The 25,414-nt window shown below is 38.4% G+C and overlaps 1 protein-coding gene across 5 annotated transcripts in view; it reads right to left on the reverse strand.

Moving 5' to 3' along the window:
- Nucleotides 1–8,239: 8,239 nt before the first annotated feature.
- Nucleotides 8,240–25,414, reverse strand: part of hipk1a (homeodomain interacting protein kinase 1a) — a 38,125-nt gene continuing 20,950 nt past the window's right edge. For all 5 annotated transcript variants that reach the window (XM_056258002.1, XM_056258001.1, XM_056258000.1 and 2 more), the window contains 5 exons: nt 11,487–11,630; nt 11,194–11,352; nt 9,983–10,149; nt 9,555–9,664; nt 8,240–8,753 (listed from right to left, as the gene is read on the reverse strand). In XM_056258002.1, the coding sequence (XP_056113977.1) occupies nt 8,364–8,753; nt 9,555–9,664; nt 9,983–10,149; nt 11,194–11,352; nt 11,487–11,630 (970 nt within the window). In that variant the 3' untranslated portion in view covers nt 8,240–8,363. The remainder of the gene's footprint in view (nt 8,754–9,554; nt 9,665–9,982; nt 10,150–11,193; nt 11,353–11,486; nt 11,631–25,414) is intronic.

Consider the following 25,414-nt stretch of genomic DNA (forward strand, 5'->3'; position numbering starts at 1 on the left):
TTTGATCTTCTCTGCAATAAAGATACCTGTACATTTTACAGTGACCTTTGCATGAGGGTAGAGTTTTATGCCTCCTCGACACATGGACATGATGAATTTGTTTTATTCAGAATGGTGCTCGTTTGAATAAACACTACTATTCATCTGTTGTTTGTGAAATGCATCATCACACAAAGGCTTTTGTTCGTTTAAGTGGGTTCCTCTTACAGACACACACACCTACAGTACACCACTTCTTTTGTTTGCAGAACTTTCATTTGAATATGAACACCAGTGAATTACAATCATTTTTATCATAACGCACAAGTAACATTGCTAAATGCACCTTGATTTGAAAGGACGTTTGATAAGCCTTAGTATTCGAAATGCAATGAGTTGAGCGCGAACAGAATTTGTCATAATGTTAATTAACACTTCTTAAAAACAAACAACAACAACAATGGAAGTAAATGCAGACATTTTTTGGAGGATTCAAAAGAATATAATTGCATGATTTATTTTATAAAGCGGTTAGAAATTCAAAACTTACCTCTTAAAAGAAATTCCAGGAGCTCAATTGACAAAATGTGTTTCATAATGTTGATTATTATATTATTTTTTTTAAAAATGAATGTGCCCTCATAATCTTTACTGTAATGAGGGCGGGGCAACCTGTCACTCACATGAGTTCCACCAATAGCAAACCACAACCATCCAATCAATTCCCCATGGACAAAATCACGTTCAGAGAAGCCGTTTCACTCGGATATACAATATTACAATAGGGAAGAAAACATTATCACAACTTTGAAGGAAAATTCTGAGTGCAATATGTTACGTTTAATTGACTAAATGTGTTGCATAATGTTGATTACCACAAAAATCTGCAAAAATCAACATTATGCATAACATTGCGTCAATTAGACTAAACATATTGAACCCGGAAGTTTCCGTTAACAAGGAATTTTGTTTTTTTCAGTGTAAAGGTGGTCACATTTACCACTGTTCTGTGAATTTTCTCAAATCCAGTCATTTCAATAGAAATCCACACAGGGTGAACGCTTTTCCCATGAAGTTTTCGCACCGGGTTCAAGTTGGTCATACAGATTTGTTGCGTTGACCAACATAAATCTGCTTGGTTTGAAAGTGAGCTGTGCTTTGTTCATCGCTACGCTATTTATTTCCTACGAAATTTTGCTAAAGTGACGGCTTCTACCATTTGGGTGTTTGCAAACAGTCATGACGTGTTTTACCCGGTGGCAGAACATGACAGTTTTGAAGTTGCAGTCTATGGAAGCCACGGAATATAAAAGATAATTTTGAGTTTATATCTCACAATTCTAAAAAGAAAATCAGAATTGAAAGATATAAACTCAATATTCCGTCCTTTTACCTTAAAATTGTGACTCTCACACGCTTCTTTATAAATAAAACAACCATCAGCGGCCAATTTTCCACACCACAAACTGACACACACATCTTAACAGCTAACACACACATTCCCCCTCCTCCTCTCCGCTCTCGGAGGCAGAAGTCTCCAAGCTGATCCTTTCCAATCCCACTACTACCTGTCCGCTTGATCCCATTTCTTCTTCAGTCGTACCTGCACTCACTCACATCATCTACACCTCTCTTTACACTGGTACATTTCCCACAACATTTAAGCAGGCTCGGATAACCCAATTGCTCAAGAAACCCACTCTAAATCCAGCACTTTTAGAAAACTACAGATCCCTTCTTCCATTTATTGCTAAGACACTTGAACGAGTCGCGTTCAACCAAGTGTCTTCCTTTCTTACACAGAACAACCACCTGGATAACAACCAGTCTGGTTTCAAAAGCGGCCGCTCAACTGAGACTGCCCTGCTCTCGGTTATTGAAGCTCTGAGACTGGCAAGAGCAGCTTCCGAATCCTCAGTACTCATCTTGCTGGATCTGTCTGCTGTTTTGACACCCTCATGACGAAGGGGATCTTAGGATCCGCACTCCAGTGGTTGAAGTCTTACCTCTCGGGTAGGTCCTTCAGAGTGCCGTGGAAGGGTGAGGTGTCTAAGTCGCAACATCTAGCTACTGGGGTGCCTCAGGGCTCAGTACTTGGACCACTTCTCTTCTCCATCTACATGTCATCACTAGGATCTGTCATTCAGAAACATGTTTTTTCCTATCACTGCTATGCTGATGAAACACAACTCTACCTCTCATTCCAACCAGAGGTTTCGACGGTAGCTGTTCGCATCTCAGCCTGCCTGACAGAAATTTCTTGCTGGATGAAGGACCGCCATATTTTACTCAACCTTGCAAAGACAAAACTACTTGTGGTCTCAGCCAACCCAACACTTCATCTGGTCAACCATAACTCCATCCAGGAAAACCAGAAACCTTGGAGTTGTGATTGAACTTCACAGACCACATTGCTAGAACGCCCTGGTCCTGCAAGTGAACGGCGCCTTGTGGTGCCATCCCAAAAAGGCATAAAATCACTTTCACGGACCTTCACCTTGACTGGTGGAATGACCTGCCCAACTTAACCTAACAAACACTGGTAGTGTTGTACAACAGGTGCAATTTCTATGATATTATACAGAATATTTTCATGGATCATGGCTCAATATTGAGCTGTTTTGTAGTTTCAACCCTCTCAGGTAAAAACACGTGTGAAGCCAACAAACAAATCTCATACTGTGTCTTGACCTTGATCCGATGCATCTTTGCTTTAGTGCTTCATAGATTATCACTCCAGGCTCCAAGCATGAGGTCTCCTGGGTGCCACTATCATTGGGCGGCCCTTGCAGAGGTCACAGCGCTTCAGGGAGGGCATCTGTCACATGCGTTCACCTGGCAGATGTGTGTCAACGCCAGAAACCCACTGCGAGTCCTCTCACAATGTCACACCACTGAAACATCCAAAGACAGCAGCAGCAGTGTCTAAAGAGTTTAAAAGATGTGTGAGATTAGAATATGCAGTCGTTGTGTTCAACCGTCCATATGCTTATATTTACGATTTAAAGATCTTGGCAAGCAAATTGCTTAATATTTGGCTTTACTTGAGAACAAATTAGTATTTAGAAATGCACATGGTCCCTGGAACCATTCAGGAGCTACATTCAGGAAAAAGGCATTCGATTTTAAGAAAAAAAAAGGTAATTGTGGCTTTATATCTCGCAATTCTGACTTTTTTCCCCTCTCAGAATTAGACTTTTTTTTCTCACAATTTTGAGTTTACATTTCACAGTTATGAAAACAAAATGAATTGCTGGACATAAACTCATAATTGTAAGAAGAATAGTCATAATTCTGAGATAAAAAGTCGCAATTTCCTTTTGTTTTTTTTATTCTGTGGGCGAAACAAGCCTCCAAAAGGTCTCATTATTTAACATTAGTTTAACAAATTAACATTAAGCAACAATGAGCAATACATTTGTTAGTTTTTATCTTCGTTAATGTTAGTTAACAAAAATACAATTGTTCGATGTTCGGTCATGTCAGCTGAGGTCCATTAAATAATTTTATCAGATACAACTTTCGATTTTAATAATGTAGGTATTAGTAAATGCAGAAATTAACATCAACTAAGATTAATAAATGCTTTAGAATTTTTTCATTGTTAATTCATATTTGCTAATGTAGTGTTAACAAATGAAACCTTGTAAAGCGTTACTAATTTGAGTTCAAACTGGAAAGGTATATTTTATTATACTAGTAGCAGCCTCATATAAATAAACTGTAGGAAATATTTATTACAAATATTATTAGATACAGGGCTGCCACAGCTATGAAAATATTTTGTTTTTGTTTTAAATGGTGTTTTACAGGCCTGGAAAAGTTATGGAAGTTTATATAGCAAATACATACAGTAAATATATTTATTTTTTCAAGTAATGCTTGGCTAAATATTGGCCTTAAATAAACTAAAATGTTTTATTCAGCAAATAGTTGGTTGTTGATAAATTGGTCAAACTGATTCACAAATTGGTCTAAAAGACTAAATTCGAGGAATTTGAATGATTTAAAAAATGTATCCAATAACTACAAATACTGACACACACTCACCTAAAGGATTATTAGGAACACCTGTTCAATTTCTCATTAATGCAATTATCTAATCAACCAATCACATGGCAGTTGCTTCAATGCATTTAGGGGTGTGTTCCTGGTCAAGACAATCTCCTGAACTCCAAACTGAATGTCAGAATGGGAAAGAAAGGTGATTTAAGCAATTTTGAGCGTGGCATGTTGTTGGTGCCAGGCGGGCCGGTCTGAGTATTTCACAATCTGCTCAGTTACTGGGATTTTCACGCACAGCCATTTCTAGGGTTTACAAAGAATGGTGTGAAAAGGGAAAAACATCCAGTATGCGGCAGTCCTGTGGGCGAAAATGCCTTGTTGATGCCATAGGTCAGTGGAGAATGGGCCGACTGATTCAAGCTGATAGAAGAGCAACTTTGACTGAAATAACCACTCGTTACAACCGAGGTATGCAGCAAAGCATTTGTGAAGCCACAACACGCACAACCTTGAGGCGGATGGGCTACAACAGCAGAAGACCCCACCGGGTACCACTCATCTCCACTACAAATAGGAAAAAGAGGCTACAATTTGCAAGAGCTCACCAAAATTGGACAGTTGAAGACTGGAAGAATGTTGCCTGGTCTGATGAGTCTCGATTTCTGTTGAGACATTCAGATGGTAGAGTCAGAATTTGGCGTAAACAGAATGAGAACATGGATCCATCATGCCTTGTTACCACTGTGCAGGCTGGTGGTGGTGGTGTAATGGTGTGGGGGACGTTTTCTTGGCACACTTTAGGCCCCTTAGTGCCAATTGGGCATTGTTTAAATGCCACGGCCTACCTGAGCATTTTTTCTGACCATGTCCATCCCTTTATGGCCACCATGTACCCATCCTCTGATGACTACTTCCAGCAGGATAATGCACCATGTCACAAAGCTCGAATCATTTCAAATTGGTTTCTTGAACATGATGTTCACTGTACTAAAATGGCCCCCACAGTCACCAGATCTCAACCCAATAGAGCATCTTTGGGATGTGGTGGAACGGGAGCTTCGTGCCCTGGATGTGCATCCCACAAATCTCCATCAACTGCAAGATGCTATCCTATCAATATGGGCCAACATTTCTAAAGAATGCTTTCAGCACCTTGTTGAATCAATGCCACGTAGAATTAAGGCAGTTCTGAAGGCGAAAGGGGGTCAAACATAGTATTAGTATGGTGTTCCTAATAATCCTTTAGGTGAGTGTATATAGACACACACACACACACACACACACACACCCGTTAGGCATATTCACACAGGACAGACCAAGTCCCAACCTGTCTGTAAAAGCATAATTTCCTATAGTGCCAGAGGGACAAAAAGCCAAACTGCCTCTAAAATTGGCAGTGACAATGGATCATCACCTGAATAAATTCCCCTTAGAGAGATTATAAAAATAAACCCACAGCTATGAGTGTAGTAAGCAGTTCGAGCGGTTCATTCATCACTCTCACACACTGGCTACTGTACCTCAGATTCATCAGGTCCACACTGTTTTCTGGATCAAAGTTTATTGTGATTTCATCTACTCTGCAGTTCACTTCACATGGTGATTAAACAGTACAAACAGCCATCATTGCACCAAAGCCAAGAACCCCGGCGACATTCACGAGACGAGCTCAGTACAACACATCAAGTGCTCTAAGATCAACTGAGATGAACAGCTTACATGTTACCCATCGGTCTAAGCGCTATCTCAATAGTTAGTGTTATCTGTGAGAGGTCTCGCTCTTATTTCACTGTGCACCAAGGGCAAGTTCCCACACGACAACACTCCATCCAAACGTCATCTTTTAGACATTACAGAACAAATAACAAGTAACTGTCGTCACAATTCACACTGACAAATTCAGTCTTAGGTTATGGATAAAACACTTAAAATACAAATCAAATAAGTGCTAGTAGAATAAGAGGATACTTTCAAATCAACAAATTATACATTATAGTATACAAAGTTGAAGAGAATTACAAGGATTTAAAAGAAAGAGCATCATTATTAGGTTAAATATAAACAGATAGGCTATAAAGTTCCAATAATAATCCACGCATATTGAATAAATAAATTAAGCACAATAACAGTTACATTGAAAGTGAAAACTTGACTATGTAGTGTGTAACTAAAAGCTCTCTGCAGTCATGTCACCAACTTGATATGGCAATAAATCTCACTTATTAAAAACATTATATGAAAGCAGAAAAAATAAATCATGTTCTTATGGTTATTTCAAGACATGAGTGATCTACAGCGGTTTAATGGCAATCATAAACTCAACTAGGAATATATTTCAGAATCAGATATATAAAATTTCTGTGTATCACTTTCTACAGGTATTTTGGCCAGTTCAGGTTCACATTCAGGTTCCCGTCACCAATAAACAGCAGTGATGATGACATCCTGTGTCTTGTTGCAACTTAAAAATATGTTGCAAATGAAACCATCCCAAATATAAAATTTGGGTCTGCCAACAGAATGCTTTAGTATTGTCAGAGTGACATCACTATCATGTATCATTTCAACACATTATAATTGGGCAGACGTCAATGAATACTTATAAATATCTTTCTGGGAGAGATCGCTTCTGCTGACACACGCCCCGAAGACAGCTTAAACAGTTAAGAAACATAATTCTCTGAATGACAGTTTAAACTAAATTTCCATTATTTTGAAAAATGTTGCCTATTTTTAAACATCATTAACATTTTTCAGACTTGACAGTTTTATATGGATATGGAATACAGCTTACTGCATACCGCCTACTGCTTTTTAAAAAATAGTATGCAAAACAGAATTTTCATGGTATTAAGAATTAGGTGGGGAAATGTGATATTTTCATAACATAAAATTCTTATATTAATCTTATCACTAAGAATAATAACTTTTTTTTTGCATTTTTAATGTAATTTTTGTATAAAAATGTCTTATTGTTTTGCCAGTCCAATTAAATAAGTCACTTTGGATAAAATCTAGTAGGTCATTTCCTTGCTGTACACATGAGTAGTAGGCTAGCATGTTATTCCAAACACAGCCATGTTTCAAAGTTTTTTTACGCCTGGTATTAAGAAGCGTTTTCGTCTATCCGTTCACAAGTGGATGACGCTAAATACAGGTAAAAAGGGTCTAAACCGGTTTGATCTTGTCCACTTTTGACCACTTCCAGTAGTCAAAAACACATTCGACCGGATTGCTTTCGTAGTGTAAACGCTCATGTGTTCGAACAGCCACAAAAGATGCCAACTCTGTCCCTACTGAGCAAATGCGTGAACATTATGGGAAGCGCGCTAGCCCGACGGGATTTAAACTTTGTCGGCTGAAGACCCAAGTTTGGTTTAAAGATGAAAAACGTAACAAGCATAATGTTCCCTCATCATTCCTGATTTCACTCACTCACTCACTCACTCACAGCGTTCAGCTGGTCTTGTAGCTGTCAGAGCAGAAACTAAAGTTGATGCTCTCCGTATATTTTTCTGTCGTCTCCAGGCGCGTTCATATGTAAATTGCTGAGTTTATTTTGTCCATTAGATCAAATGATCTGAGCCACACATTACCTGCCCATAGACCCTCCCCTCGAAGAAATCAGGACAGAAGTGGTTGAAAGTGGACAAAATTCAAAATTCTGTATCAAAATTTATGGGCAAGACAAGTAGTTTGTTTAGGCATGGGTTGTATGGAATTACAAACCTGCGCACATATATTTTCAAAAGCACATAACTATAGAATCAATTCTGAATGTGCATGTGAACGCCATCAGCGTTAATCACAGGTTCGCGTTTAAAAGTCTGATCATTTTGACGGAGGTGAATCAATCAAAATTAACTTTAGCTGGAAATAACATTATTCAAGAACCGTTATAAAGCCAAAACAATCTCTGTTACCTTAAATTATATGTTTATCTCTGTAAAGCTGCTTTGAAACAATCCATTGTTAAAAGCGCTATATAAATAAAGATGACTTGACTTGACTTGACTTGACTTGACAAAAGAGACGGATTAAAACACCAGGTGTAAACGGGAATGTGTCTCCCTCGTCTACTTGTAATACGATCGACCAAAACACATCTTAATACCAGGTGTAAACAGGGCATTTGTTGCATTTTTCAGACATAAAGTAAAGTTCTTAAAATTATATTTTAAGAACCGGCTGAAATAAGACCAATGTTTTCCATTTATGGCATAGTTTTGAAATGCAAGAAGTGCTCCTTTGAAATGCTGTATAGAAAAACACTAAAATGAATAAAATAATCTAAAATGGTATTTCTACTTGAACATCCATGACACCATCCTGACATTTCCCCCCAGCACATATCAAAGCTCACGTTGAGATGGTCCTCCTCACAGGTACGGGTACTGGTGGAGTTTCCTCTGGCTGAGGGGAAACGCTGCAGGCCGCTGGTACGGAGCTGAAGCCTGACACATGACGCCCATGGCACTGTTCTTCTGCAGAAGGCTAAGAGAGGCCGAGTACGGCCCGGCGGTGCGTGTGTGTCGGCCGGAGGAAGAGGAGCAGGAGGAACCGGCTGAATTGTGCAGCTGGTCCACCGCCTGCGACACAGAGGCCAGGGCCGCAGATGCCGGGTATGCGTACAGGCTGGAGGCGGAGCCGAAGAGTGACGCTTCATGAAGCCTGTAGGAGTGGGAGGGGCCTGTAGGAGGGTAGGTGGGTTGGCGTCTCAGGGATCCGCCCCCTGCACGATCGTGGGATGACATCATTGATTGCTGCGCCTGTTGAATGAATTAAAAACGTAAGAATCACTTGATGACTGAGTCGGAAAAAACAACCTAATGATAGATATTAAAAATAAACCCTGGTTTGACACAATCACCCTTGGGTTGGCACACAATTGCCTTCTGTTTGTGTGTTTCCTATTGAAACAGGAAGTTGGGGCAAATATATTTCATATTACATGCATTTATCTGTATACTCTCATTTACAACACCATTCAAAAGTTTGGGGTCAGTACGATATTTTTTACGTTTTTGAAAGAAGTCTCTTCTGCTCAAGGCTGCATTTCAGAAATGCAGTAAAAAGAGTAATATTGTGAAATATTACAGTTTATAACTATTACAATTTGTAATTTATTCCTGAGATGCAAAGTCGATTTTTCAGCATCATTACTCCAGTCTTCAGTGTCACATGATCCTTCAGAAATCATTCTAATATGATGATTTGCTGCACAAGAAACATTTATTATTATCAAAGTTATTATCAATATTGAAAACTGTTGTGCTGCTTAATGGAAACCATGTTACATTCTAAAGATCATTTTTAGGATTCTCTTTAGGATTCTTTAATGACCAGGATGTTTATTTAAAATTTCAATCTTTTGTAACATTAAAAATGTCTTTTACTGTCACTTCTATCAGTACACAAAAAAAAGTACTGATTTCTTACTGACCCCAAACTTTTGACTGGTAGTAGATAAAGTAAACCAAAGCTAACATGTATAGACTAAAAGCCACGAAACGTCCATTCTGATGTCATGTGGTGTTTAATAAGCATGCAGTGCACCTGTACAGATGTACCTGGCTCAGGTTGAGAGGCTGAGATCTGTTTGATGCCGCTCTCTGATGCCGGTCGCTGGACTGTGAGGCCGTTCCTTTCTTTAATTTTCCAGAACTATTAGCATTGTTCTCTGAAAGCAAAGAAAATAAAAATCAGCTATGATGTCACAAGCATGACAACATTATCATATGACCGGCATATCCATGTCTATCCAATATTCAACAACTTGTTCTTAATCACATGCACATTTCACATTGACTTATAAAAAGGTACAGTAGAACAAAAGCCTGTTTAAATCTAAAATGGAGATTTTAAAAACTGATTATGATTGTTTTTGGTGTATGAAGCATTACTATCATGAATGAACGGAAGGGAAAAAGCTACACAAGTGTTAATGAATCAAAACCTAATATTCAGATGACTAGAAGTCTGAATGACTCTGACGAACCTCCTGGTGCTCCGTCCCAGAGCTGTGTTTTCACGGAGGGTGTGACCATGGCTAGAGACTTGGGAAGGCGTTTGGGACTGAGAGGGGTGCTGGTGGAGGAGTCAGAGTCCTGGGAGTCATGGACAGTCACACAGCTGATGACGTTTGTACGCTGGTTCACACTACAGCTGCCACACAAGAGAAGAAAGATTTTTCTCTGTTTTTGAAAGAAGTCTTTTATGATCTCCAATGCTGCATTTATCCATTAAAAGGTGTTATTGTGAATTATTAGTACTATTTTAAATAACTTATACAAATAAATGTTCTATTTGTTTATATTCAAATTTGTATTTATTAATGTAAGAACAATCTTCAGTGTCACGATGCAATATGATTCGTGATCCTTCAGAAATCATCCAAATACCGTATGCTGATTTCTGGTGCTTAAGAAATAAATGCATTTACTGTCACTTTTGATCAATTGAATGCGTCCTTGCTGAATAAAAGTGTATACATTTTCTTTTTACTGACCAAAATCTTCCTGACCCCAAACCTTTAAATTCTAGTGTATAGTCGCTTTTCCACGGTCGGGACAAAGCCAAACCATTCCCGTTTCTTAACCGCTCCATTCCGTGCCGATCCGGTCCAGCCGGTACGGATGCGGTTTCATTTTCCACTGTGGGGTTGATCTTTATAATGCAACACAAATAGTAACGCAAGAGTTTATGATGGTATGAGATGCAAATAGCGGCCGCATTATGGAGGATGATACGATATTGCTTTTAATTTTACTTTAACTTGTGTTTACGTAGCCAAGTGTGCTGAGAATCCCAGGCAGAAAATGGTGTAATCGTTCAGATTCTAAACTCAAGTGGAAATATAACTGGAATGATCGTTCCTTGCTGTTCTTAGAGCCGTTCGGCGAGACGGTGGATTAGTCAGTAATATTGTTTTAATCAGCATTAAGAGATTCTGATGGGATGAGTGATTTTTTTTTTTGTATCTGTATTGTTGTAAATTATTGTACATTTTTGATACAGAAATTTATATTTTTATATTTTTTCTACATTAAGATTACCATACCTTTTCTTTGCAAATTTAGAAATAAGGTGTGTGAACTGTAGGCATTACTAGTCTACAAAGAAAAAAAATACATAAGACACATATAACATAGTATAATATATGTCAAACTACAATACAGAGTTTTAGTTGGGATGTAAAAGTGATCTCACCTTTCAGGAGGAAACTTCCTGTCGTCATCGTCCTCAGTGTCGCTGTGGATGGTGATGATGCTGACAGCAGGGCTGGGGGTGTCGGAGATGACAATGGGCTGGGACGCATCACCACAGCTGTGCGCTCCCAAAGAGGCCGCCTGCTGGGAGGACGTGGGTCTGCGAGGTAAATAAGAAATAAAATGACTTGAAATTAACAACAGATTTTTGAATATGTTAGCATAAGAAACTCCCACATTGAACAACATTATTCAGAGATGGCTGCACATATTGAGACTCATTAAGAGCGTTACCTGGCTCTGCTCTCAGCACGTCGACCCTTTGACCTCTTCGCTCCGCTCTGCTGTGTACGACTGCTGGCTGCTCCCGCGTGGGAGGGCTGAGCGCTCACGTTACGCCCCTGCTGCATCCCATCACACTGACCTCCATGTCGACCCCTGGCAGAGTGTATTAAATGCATGCCGTTTTGAGAATGGTTATAATTGGTTATTAGCTATTTGCAATTCATAGAATTCAGTTTTTACGGCAGAGGCATGTTGTTCTACATTACAATCAGCAGCAACAAAAATCACACTGTCATCCTGCAATGAGTTTTATTGGGTAACAACGAGAAATACATTTGGAAACACAGGTGACAGCTTGGTGTATTATTCCAGTTCATTACTTTTAAGCTGTTTTCACACCTAGTACTTTTGCAAAATGCTTTTTGTGTCACCAACCTGAACACCACTGGAAGGGCTGTCACTGTAATCAGGCAATAACGCACATGTGAATCAAACAAAAAATGCCAAGAACATGTCCAGGTCATATTTCACCTCAAATTTATTTTTCAATTCTTACCATAAAGTTTGTTATATATACAGTATATATATCTATATACACATACACACACAACGTTTTATGTTAGATTAGATTAATCGTGATAAGCACTAAATACGTTAGAAACATTGATGGTAATACATTTTTATTTTATTTAAATATTTATAAATTAAAAAATCTTCATTTTTATATTTACAGTAATGAGAATGAGATTTTTTTTGCATTATGAAAATTATTTGGGGAAAGGTGCTTATCAAATAATGTAAAACAATCTTCATAACACAAATAACAACAACAACAACAACAATTAAATAATAAAATATATATTTTTTCTTGTTATATATATTCTTGATATATATATTTTAATTTATTAAATAAATCATTATTATTAATAATAATTTTCTTTTGCTTTTGAGGTGAAATCAGTGTTATTTTAGTATCATTGAGATACTATTACAGTTATAATACATTTTCTGTTTATATTTTCTGTTATGTTAATTTCAGATAAAGTTTTAATAATTTTGCTGTTTATTTTTATTTTTACGTTTGAAAAAAAATGTGTCTATATAGTTATTATTAGGGCCCAAGCCCAAAGGGCGAAGGCCCTATTGTTTTCCTTAGGATTATTTATTATTATTATTATTATTATTAGGGCCCAAGCCTTGAAAAGGCGAAGGCCCTATTGTTTTCCTAAGGATTATTATTATTATTATTATTATTTTATCGACTATTCGGGCACTTTTGGGGCTCTTAACGTGCACGAAAACTCTTGAAACTTTGCACACTGGTCAGAACCCGCGGCCATCAGGGCCGGGCTGAAGCTGGTACCCGGGCGTGGCAGGGGGGCTCGACAGCGCCCCCTGGAACGGGGTCCGAAAACTTGGTCCATAAATCAAACACGCTTCCATGTAATAATATGAAACTCGGTACACATATAGATCTCATCGGTTCATATATCCTTTGTACTTTTACTTTTTACCCCAGCCCAACAGGAAGTCGGCTATTATGGTTTGTTTGGAAGCGTATGCCCCTGGAATTCGATATACTCCTCCTAGAGAATTCAACCAATCGCAAGGAAACTCGGTCAGCATGATGTCAAGACATTGAGGATGAAAAATTGCCAGGGGATTTTTCATATCTCGAACGGTTTGGCCGTGGCGAGGAAACAAATTTATGGCGAATAATGGAAACAGGAAGTGTGTTATAACTTCTGCATACATTAACTGATCTTGATGAAACTTCAACAGTATGTTCGCTGTAAGAGGCCGATCACATGGATGTGACTATTGTGAGTCAAAGTTATAGCGCCACCAACTGGCAGCAGGAAGTGTGTCACTTTCTAAATGCTTTTGACAAAAGTGGGGGGGTTAGTTTTATCTACAGTTACAAAACTCAGCGTGTATATTCTTCTCATCAAGCCAAACAACTTTCTAATTTAAAGTAATTAGCTCCGACCCTCAGAAAGTCAGATATTGTGGTTTGAATAGGGTCATTTTCTCTCTCTCTCTCTCTGAGCCAATATGGCAAGCCGCTTTAACATTTAATCATTTTAACCTACTAGTCTCTATTTTCATGCTACTAGTACTTATTTTTAGATACTAGTATCTATTCCATTAAGTACTGGTACTTATTCATTAGCGACTAGTGCTTATTCTTTAGTACTAGTGCCTATTCTTTAGATACTAGTGCTTATTCTTTAGATATTCTTTTGAATACGTATTAGTAGCTAATGAATAAGTACTGGTATCTATTTAATAGGTACTAGTATCTAATGACTTAGTACTAGTATTTATTGAATAAATACTAGTATCTGTTAATAGGTACTAGTATCTAAAAGGTCATTTTCTCTTTCTCTCTCTCTGAGCCAATATGGCAAGCCGTTTTAACATTTAATCATTTTAACCTACTAGTCTCTATTTTCATGCTACTAGTACTTATTTTTTAGATACTAGTATCTATTCCATTAAGTACTAGTACTTATTCATTAGCGACTATTGCTTATTCTGTTTAGAATATTCAAAGTGCTTATTCAATTTTTTTGCTTATTTATATTTTCAGAGCAGAAAATCCGATTTTTCTGCTTATTCAATATTGCATCTAAAAATGTAAGTGACTTGACGTGTGTGTGTGTGTGTGTGTGTGTGTGTGAGAGAGAGAGATGTGTCTGTTACAGTGACAAGAGTTTAACCCTTTAAGGCCTTGTCTTTTTGGATATATATTTTTTTTATTAAAAAAAATGCATACAACCCATATATTTTAAATGTATTGTTTGCTTTAAATTAAATTAAGATTGTATGTTTGGTAATTGAACCTAAATAAATTTTAAATTAATGTGCTATATTTCAGATCAATATATTTGTTTTCCTTCATTTTAATCAACACTAACTTTATTCTCATCTGAATTATAAAGAATTTATTTCTGTATAAAATAAAAAATCCCGAATAATCCAGACCAACCAGAGCGCACTATTTCTACAACATCATCAGTGCTGAAGCGAAACTACCAGAGCCGTTCGGCAGATAGCAAGCAGATATTTTGTGTCACGTCGTGCACAATAACCCTAAAGGCACCAGGGTGGCGGTGCCACCGGCTTTATATATATATATATATAAATATATATATATATATATATATAAATATATATATATATATATATATATATATATATATATATATATATATATATATATAAAAATATAGCTGCGAGCAGCGATTACGGGCCCAAGCCGGCGGCACCGCCACCCTGGTGCCTTTAGGTAACTAAAGGCACCGGGGTTGCGGTGCCACCGGCTTGGGCCCGTAATCGCTGCTCGCAGCTATATTTATTATTATTTTTTTACTACCTTTTGGACACTTTTGGAGGCCTTAACATGCTCAAAAACTCCTGAAACTTTGCACACATGTCAGAACCCGCGGCCATCAGGGCCGGGCTGAAGATGGTACCCGGGCGTGGCAGGGGGGCTCGACAGCGCCCCCTGGAACGGGGTCCGAAAACATGGTCCATAAATCAAACACGCTTGCATGTAATAATATGAAACTCGGTACACATGTAGATCTCCTCGTTTCATATATACTTCACACTCTTACTTTTTACCCCAGCCCAACAGGAAGTGGGCTATTTAGGGTTGTTGGTAAAACACACGCAATGGAATGTGAAATACTCCTCCTAGAGAATTCAAACAAACGGCACGAAACTCGGTCAGCATGAAGTCAAGACATTGAGGATGAAAGTTTGCGAGGGGATTTTTGATATCTCGAACGGTTTGGCCGTGGCGAGGAAACAAAATTATGGCGAGAAACGTGAAACAGGAAGTGCGTTATAACTACTGCATACATTAACTGATCTTGATGAAACTTCAGCAGTGTGATCGCTGTAAGAGGCCGATCACATGGATGTGACTATTATGAGTCAAAGTTATAGCGCCACCAACTGGCAGCAGGAAGTGTGTCACTTTCTAAATGCTTTTGACAAAAGTGGGGGGGTTAGTTTTATCTACAGTAACAAAACTCGATATGTATATTGTACTCTTCGAGCCGGACAACTTTCTAATTTACCGTAATTAGCTACGACCAACAGGAAGTCAGATATTTTGGTTTGAATGTGGATTTCAGATTCTGAGTTTTTAGCTACTCCTCCTAAGTAGTTTATTTTATTCATGCCAAACTTTTTCAACATGATGAAAATACATTGAAGATGCTAAATTGTGAACAGATATTGAATATCTCAAACGGTTTTGCTATGGTTGAGGGATTCAAGTAATGTCAAAAAAAGAATCAGGGCATGTCTCATATCTTTCTAAAATGTAATTATACACCATTTATTTGTATATAAAATTATACAAATATTAGAACTAAACCCATTTTATTCCTTTTTTTCAATTTAAGAATTATTTTTAAGTTTAAAAACAGCCAGAATGGTTGTTTAGTCAAAAATAATAATAATCCAAATCATATATAGTGCTATACTGCCCTCTTGTGTTCAAAATCAGGTAGGCCTATTGAATTTATATATATTTATATATTAGGGATGTTACTATGGGAATATTTTCCCACCGGTTAATCAACGTGTGATTGTGTAAACCAATTGTGTAAACCTCCCGCTGGGGGGTTTAAAAACACTAACTTGAAAGCGAAAGTATAATATGGACGTCCGCACGGACATTGAAATGGTGGCGCTCGAATGAATTCCTATGGAAGTAGAAATTAACTAAACGTTCGCTCTGTTCTGCTCGCTCGTCGCCATGGACGCGCACCATTATGAATGCCAGTGCAGCCGCATACTTTTGTAGTGTCACTAAAATTAGTGCAATTTCGGGGGCCGATTGCTTGAATTGTGAGTTCAATAGTCTATTATTTTTCACGGAAAACACAACAATAAAAGAGTACAATGACAGATTCGCTTAAATAGGCGTTTTTACATAAAATAGCCTATTCCGTCATCATCTTTTCAGTCAGCTCTTCACTCTCGTGATGAATGAAATTTGACTCCTGTTGCTGATATTTGCTGCAACTTTCGTTCAGCTCACAATTTAGTAAGCAAACACATTTCAAATGTGTTTTTATTTTATTTTTGTGTATGTCTGTGTATATGTATGTATATATATAAATATAGCTTATGTTTCAAATATGAGTTAATTAACAATCGTTGGAAAGAATGATACTTTTAAACATAACACTAAACCGTCATTAGGTGTCGCCAGGCGACCGTCTTAATGAGCGAGTCATTGATTCATTCGTTTGAACGACTGAGTCATTCATGAATGAGATAGATGTTTATGGATTGATTGGTCATTGAATCTTTGAGTCAACCGATTCGTTCAAAATGCTGAATCATTCAGTAATGAGAACGCGTTGCTGTGAGATGCGCGATGGTTCTGCTGTGATCTTTGTTTAACTATTTTCGCTGCTGAAACAGAAAAAAAGTCAATATTGCATGTAAAATGTAAGTGATTTGACTTGTGTGTGTGTGTGTGTGTGTGATTGTGTGTGTGATTGTGTCTGTTACAGTGATAAGAGTTTAACCCTTGTTAAACTTTAGGCCTTGTCTTTTTGGATATATATCTTTTTATATTAAAAAATAGTCATACAACCCATATATTTTAAATGTATTGTTTGCTTTAAATTACATTAAGATTGTATGTTTGGTAATTGAACCTGAATGAATTTTAAATGAATGTGCTATATTTCAGATCATATATTTGTTTTCCTTAAAATTTGAACTAACACTAACTTTATTCTCATCTGAATGATAGATTATTTATTTCTGTATAAAATAAAAACACATTTGATTTTTCTTTTTTAATCAATGTAGAATGTGTAACTGAAAAAATAAACAGATTAGGGCTCTGTTTGATGACAAGAAATGAAAACCAATGCGATATGATGAATGTCCAAAAGATGGCTCCCACAGACTGTTTTTAAATAGGATTGTTTGATATTTTTTGCTTTTAAACTGTGTGTGTGTGTGTGTGTGTAAGAGATTTTGGTTGGGTGACAGTTGTAGTTTACAGTTTGACAAGAGTTTATAGCTTGACAAAAGCACAATGTTGTGTTTTATTGCAAGTGTACACAAATATAAGTAAACACTTTGCAGTTTGAATAATGTACTGTATGAACAAAAGGACGGAGTATGTTTTTATGTCTACATTGTTCAATTACGCCACACACACACACAAACACACACACACACACACACACACACACACACACACACACACACACACACAAACACTATTTTTCTAATCAGATCAGGCAAGTAATATTCTGTCTTGTCTCTTAAAAAAACAATATATATATATTTATGTATATATATATATATATATATATGTGTGTGTGTGTGTGTGTGTTTGTGTGTGTATATATATAAATATAGCTGCGAGCAGCGATGAAAGGGCCAAAGCCGGCGGCACCGCCACCCCGGTTATAGCGCCACCAACTGGCAGCAGGAAGTCTGTCACTTTCAAAAAGCTTTGAAATCACCTGATTGCTTCAAACTTCACTACTATGATGTAAACACACGGCAGATGTAGACCTGGATGTAGACCTGACCTTTCAGAAGGTTGCTCTCGCATACTTTGTGGTTGATATGTGCCCTCAATGCACACTTTTGCAGAGCCCACACTGATACAAGCTCTACAGCACACTTCTTTTCGACAGTCAAAGCAGGGTTACGTTTTTGCACGTCGTGCACAATAACCCTAAAGGCACCAGGGTGGCGGTGCCACCGGCTTTATATATATATATATATATATATAAATAAATAAATATAGCTGCGAGCAGCGATGAAGGGCCAAAGCCGGTGGTACCGCCACCCCGGTGCCTTTAGGTAACTAAAGGCACCGGGGTTGCGGTGCCACCGGCTTGGGCCCGTAATCGCTGCTCGCAGCTATATTTAGGGCCCAAGCCTTGAAAAGGCGAAGGCCCTATTGTTTTCCTTAGGATTATTAGGGCCCAAGCCTTGAAAAGGCGAAGGCCCTATTGTTTTCCTTAGGATTATTTTTTTTTTTTTTTTTTTTCTCTTTTATTTTTCTTACGACTATTCGGGCACTTTTGGGGCTCTTAACGTGCACGAAAACTCTTGAAACTTTGCACGCGGGTCAGAACCCGCGGCCATCAGGGTCGGGGTGAAGATGGTACCCGGGCGTGGCAGGGGGGCTCGACAGCGCCCCCTGGAACGGGGTCCGAAAACTTGGTCCATAAATCAAACACGCTTGTATGTAAGAATATGAAACTCGGTACACATATAGATCTCATCGGTTCATATATACTTCATGCTCTTACTTTTTACCCCAGCCCAACAGGAAGTCGGCTATTTAGGGTTGTTTGTAAAACGCATGCAATGGAATTTAAAGTACTTCTCCTAGAGAATTCAAAGAAATGCCTCGAAACTCGGTCAGCATGAAGTCAAGACATTGAGGATGAAAAATTGCGAGGGGATTTTTGATATCTCGAACGGTTTGGCCGTGGCGGGGAAACGAAATTATGGCGAGAAACGTGAAACAGGAAGTGTGTTATAACTTCTGCATACATTAACTGATCTTGATGAAACTTCACCAGTGTGTTCGCTGTAAGAGGCCGATCACATGGATGTGACTATTGTGAGTCAAAGTTATAGCGCCACCAACTGGCAGCAGGAAGTGTGTCACTTTCAAAATGCTTCGAAATCACCCTCTTATTTTAACCCAATTTGCTTCAAACTTCATCTGTATAATGTAAACATACGCCAGATGTAGACCTGTGAATGGATTCTTGATATCTTTGATACTGTTGCCGTGGCAACACATCAAACTTTAAAATTCTTTTTTGATGCTTTTGAGACTCTTAGCATGCTTGAAATTGCATGAAACTCGACAGACATGTCACATATATTAGCCAGTAGACATGTGCAAAGTTTCAGGAACGGGCGTGGTGCAGGGACTCAGTAGCGCCACCTTTTGACAAAAGTGAGAGGGTTAGTTTCATAGTTTTACCTGCAATCTTAAAACTCGGTAGGCATATTGTTCAGATCAAGCCGGACAACTTTCTTATTTACAGTTTTTGGTTCCGAACAACAGGAAGTCAGATATTTTGGTTTGAATGGGATGTTTTGGAGTAATCTCTGTCCCTCTCTCCCTCTCTCTGCATACCTCTGTGTCTGTGGGGGGAGGGGGATGTGTCTGTTTGAGTGACAAAGCTTTTAATTATTGTTGATCAAGGTTTCGGGGGCTTTTGGGGCCCTTAACATCCTCTAAAACTCTTGAAACTTTGCACACGGGTCAGAACCCGTGGCCATCAGGGCCGGACTGAAGCTGGTACCCGGGCGTGGCAGGGCGGACCGACAGCGCCCCCTGGACTGGGATTCGAACACTTGTCCATAAATCAAAGACACTTGCATGTAATAATATGAAACTGTGTACACTTATAGATCTCATTGGGTTGAACAACTTTCGTGCTCTAAGTTTTACGACATCCCAACAGGAAGCCGGCTATCATGGTTTGTTTGGAAACGCATACCCCTGAAATTCTATTTAATTCTCCTTGGGAATTGATCGGATTTCAAGCAAACTCGGTCAGCATGACGTCAAGACATTGATGATGCTAAATTCCGGAGGGATTTTTGATATCTCGAACGGTTTGGCCGTGGCGAGGAAATTAATTTTATGACTAAAAAAGGACACATAAAGTGTGTTATAACTTTGCTCGTTTTACCTACAGTTACAAAACTTGCCACGCATATTGTTCTCATCAAGCCAATCGACTTTCTAATTTAAAGTCATTAGCTCAGAGCAACAGAAAGTCAGATATTGTAGTTTGAATGGATTTCTTGTCCCCCTGCCATTCTGTTTGTGTGTGTGTCTGTGTGGGGAGGGGAGCAGAGGGGAGGGGAGGGGAGCAGAGGGGAGGGGAGGGAGGGAGGGTTGGTGTCTGTGTTTATGTGTGTGTGTGTGTGTGTGTGGCTGGCTGTATGATTTTTCCTGCATTAAAGGATAAAGAAATCTCTAAGTCCTTGTCTTTTCGCATAACAATTTTTGTATTTTTTTTTAAATGACAAAATATGCATCACTCCTCTTAAGTGGTTTATTTTATTCCCACCAAACTTTTTCAACATGATGAAAATACATTAAAGAAGCATAATTGTGAATATCTATTGAATATCTCTAATTGTTTTGCTATGGCGAGGGATTAAAGTCATGTAAAAAAAAAAAAAAAACACTAAAAGCTTCATATCTTCTAAAAATGTAATTATACACCATTTATTTCTAGATAAAATTATACAAATATCAGAACTAAACCCATTTTATTCTTTTTTTCAATTTAAGAATAATGTACAAGTTTAAAAACAGCCAGGATGCACTATTCAGTTAAAAAATAAATATATCAAATAATACATAGGGCTATACTGCCCTCTTGTGTTCAAAATCAGGTAGGCCTGTTGTATTTAAATATAGGTAGCTGCTATGTGACTCCGAGAATTTTTTCTCACCGGTTATTTGACGTGTAACACCGGGGGCTTTTATATCGCTAAGTTAAAAGTGAAAGTAAAGTAAGGACATTTATAGTGGTGGCGCTCGCAGTGCGCTCGAATGAATTTCTATGGAAGTAGAAATGAAAAAACGTTCGCTCTGTTTTGCTCGCTCGTCGCCATGGATGCGCACTGTAATGAATGCCACTGCAGCCGCATACTTTTTAGTGTCACTTTAAAATTAGTGCAATATCGGGGGCCAATTGCTTGAATTGTGAGTTCAATAGTCTATTATTTTTCACGGAAAACACAACAACAAAAGAGTACAATGACAGATTCGCTTAAATAGGCGCTTTTACATAAAATAGCCTATTCCGTCATCATCTTTTCAGTCAGCACTTCACTCTCGTGATTAATGAAATTTATTGCTGATATTTGCTGCAACTTTCGTTCCGCTCACAATTTAGTAAGCAAACACGCTTCAAATGTGTTTTTATTTTATTTTTGTGTATATATATATGTGTGTGTGTATATATATATATATATATAGCTTATGTTTCAAATATGAGTTAATTAACAATCGTTTGAAAGAATGATACTTTTAAACATATCACTAAACCATCATTAGGTGTCGCCAGGCGACCGTCTTAATGAGCGAGTCATTGATTCATTTGTTCGAACGATTCGTTCGAACGGCTGAGTCATTCATGAATGAGACAGATTATGGATTGGTCATTGAATCTTTGAGTCAACCGATTCGTTCAAAATGCTGAATCATTCAGTAATGAGAACGCGTTGCTGTGAGATGCTCGATGGTTCTGCTGTGATCTTTGTTTAACTATTTTCGCTGCTGAAACAGAAAAAAGTCAATATTGCATCTAAAATGTAAGTGATTTGACTTGTGTGTGTCTGTGTCTGTGTCTGTGTCTGTGTGTGTGTGTGTGTGTGTGTGTGTGTGTGTGTGTGTGTGTATGATTGTGTCTGTTACAGTGATTGTTTAACCCTTGTTAAAGTTTAGGCCTTGTCTTTTTGGATATATATCTTTTTATATAAAAAAAATAGGCATACAACCCATATATTTTAAATGTATTGTTTGCTTTAAATTACATTAAGATTTGTATGTTTGGTAATTGAACCTGAATGAATTTTAAATGAATGTGCTATATTTCAGAGTTTTCCTTAAAATTTGAACTAACTTTATTCTCATCTGAATGATAGACTATTTATTTTTGTATAAAATAAAAAAGAGATTTTGGTTGGGTGACAGTTGTAGTTTACAGTTTGACAAAAGCACAATGTTGTGTTTTATTGCGATTGTACACAAATATAAGTAAACACTTTGCAGTTTGAATAATGTCCTGTATGAACAAAAGGACGGAGTATGTTTTAATGTCTACATTGTTCAATCACGTTTCACACACACACACACACACATACACACACACAAACTTTTTTCTAATCAGATCAGGCAAGTAATATTCTGTCTTGGCACACTTGATTTAACTTTCAATCTTGTGTACTTATTTCATGTGTCCATTAAGTCCATGAGACCGTAGGGTGTCTCATTTTTCATTTTAGGTTTCAGAAGGTTGCTCACGCATATGATATGTGCCCTCAATGCACACTTTTGCAGAGCCCACACCAATGCAAGCTCTACAGTACACATCTTCTCAACAGTCAAAGCGGGGTTAAGTTATTGCCCGTCATGCACAGTAACCCTAAAGGCACCAGGGTGGCGGTGCCACCGGCTCGTTTATATATATATATATATATATATATATATATATATATATATATATATATATATATATATATATATATATATATATATATAAATATAGCTGCGAGCAGCGATGAAGGGCCAAAGCCGGTGGCACCGCCACTCCGGTGCCTTTAGGTAACTAAAGGCACCGGGGTTGCGGTGCCACCGGCTTGGGCCCGTAATCGCTGCTCGCAGCTATATTTATTATTAGGGCCCAAGCCTTGAAAAGGCGAAGGCCCTATTGTTTTCCTTAGGATTATTAGGGCCCAAGCCTTGAAAAGGCGAAGGCCCTATTGTTTTCCTTAGGATTATTATTAGGGCCCAAGCCTTGAAAAGGCGAAGGCCCTATTGTTTTCCTTAGGATTATTATTATTAGGGCCCAAGCCTTGAAAAGGCGAAGGCCCTATTGTTTTCCTAAGGATTATTAGGGCCCAAGCCTTGAAAAGGCGAAGGCCCTATTGTTTTCCTTAGGATTATTAGGGCCCAAGCCCAAAGGGCGAAGGCCCTATTGTTTTCCTTAGGATTATTTTTTTTTTTTTTTTTTTTTTCTCCTCTTTTATTTTTCTTACGACTATTCGGGCACTTTTGGGGCTCTTAACGTGCACGAAAACTCTTGAAACTTTGCACGCGGGTCAGAACCCGCGGCCATCAGGGTCGGGGTGAAGATGGTACCCGGGCGTGGCAGGGGGGCTCGACAGCGCCCCCTGGAACGGGGTCCGAAAACTTGGTCCATAAATCAAACACGCTTGTATGTAAGAATATGAAACTCGGTACACATATAGATCTCATCGGTTCATATATACTTCATGCTCTTACTTTTTACCCCAGCCCAACAGGAAGTCGGCTATTTAGGGTTGTTTGTAAAACGCATGCAATGGAATTTAAAGTACTTCTCCTAGAGAATTCAAAGAAATGCCTCGAAACTCGGTCAGCATGAAGTCAAGACATTGAGGATGAAAAATTGCGAGGGGATTTTTGATATCTCGAACGGTTTGGCCGTGGCGGGGAAACGAAATTATGGCGAGAAACGTGAAACAGGAAGTGTGTTATAACTTCTGCATACATTAACTGATCTTGATGAAACTTCACCAGTGTGTTCGCTGTAAGAGGCCGATCACATGGATGTGACTATTGTGAGTCAAAGTTATAGCGCCACCAACTGGCAGCAGGAAGTGTGTCACTTTCAAAATGCTTCGAAATCACCCTCTTATTTTAACCCAATTTGCTTCAAACTTCATCTGTATAATGTAAACATACGCCAGATGTAGACCTGTGAATGGATTCTTGATATCTTTGATACTGTTGCCGTGGCAACACATCAAACTTTAAAATTCTTTTTTGATGCTTTTGAGACTCTTAGCATGCTTGAAATTGCATGAAACTCGACAGACATGTCACATATATTAGCCAGTAGACATGTGCAAAGTTTCAGGAACGGGCGTGGTGCAGGGACTCAGTAGCGCCACCTTTTGACAAAAGTGAGAGGGTTAGTTTCATAGTTTTACCTGCAATCTTAAAACTCGGTAGGCATATTGTTCAGATCAAGCCGGACAACTTTCTAATTTACAGTTTTTGGTTCCGAACAACAGGAAGTCAGATATTTTGGTTTGAATGGGATGTTTTGGAGTAATCTCTGTCCCTCTCTCCCTCTCTCTGCATACCTCTGTGTCTGTGGGGGGAGGGGGATGTGTCTGTTTGAGTGACAAAGCTTTTAATTATTGTTGATCAAGGTTTCGGGGGCTTTTGGGGCCCTTAACATCCTCTAAAACTCTTGAAACTTTGCACACGGGTCAGAACCCGTGGCCATCAGGGCCGGACTGAAGCTGGTACCCGGGCGTGGCAGGGCGGACCGACAGCGCCCCCTGGACTGGGATTCGAACACTTGTCCATAAATCAAAGACACTTGCATGTAATAATATGAAACTGTGTACACTTATAGATCTCATTGGGTTAAACAACTTTCGTGCTCTAAGTTTTACGACATCCCAACAGGAAGCCGGCTATCATGGTTTGTTTGGAAACGCATACCCCTGAAATTCTATTTAATTCTCCTTGGGAATTGATCGGATTTCAAGCAAACTCGGTCAGCATGACGTCAAGACATTGATGATGCTAAATTCCGGAGGGATTTTTGATATCTCGAACGGTTTGGCCGTGGCGAGGAAATTAATTTTATGACTAAAAAAGGACACATAAAGTGTGTTATAACTTTGCTCGTTTTACCTACAGTTACAAAACTTGCCACGCATATTGTTCTCATCAAGCCAATCGACTTTCTAATTTAAAGTCATTAGCTCAGAGCAACAGAAAGTCAGATATTGTAGTTTGAATGGATTTCTTGTCCCCCTGCCATTCTGTTTGTGTGTGTGTCTGTGTGGGGAGGGGAGCAGAGGGGAGGGGAGGGAGGGAGGGTTGGTGTCTGTGTTTATGTGTGTGTGTGTGTGTGTGTGGCTGGCTGTATGATTTTTCCTGCATTAAAGGATAAAGAAATCTCTAAGTCCTTGTCTTTTCGCATAACAATTTTTGTATTTTTTTTTAAATGACAAAATATGCATCACTCCTCTTAAGTGGTTTATTTTATTCCCACCAAACTTTTTCAACATGATGAAAATACATTAAAGAAGCATAATTGTGAATATCTATTGAATATCTCTAATTGTTTTGCTATGGCGAGGGATTAAAGTCATGTAAAAAAAAA

Source organism: Rhinichthys klamathensis, unplaced genomic scaffold (genome assembly GCF_029890125.1).
Source record: "Rhinichthys klamathensis goyatoka isolate OS25496 unplaced genomic scaffold, OSU_Roscu_1.1 h1tg000147l_1, whole genome shotgun sequence".
Taxonomy (NCBI): Eukaryota; Metazoa; Chordata; class Actinopteri; order Cypriniformes; family Leuciscidae; genus Rhinichthys; species Rhinichthys klamathensis.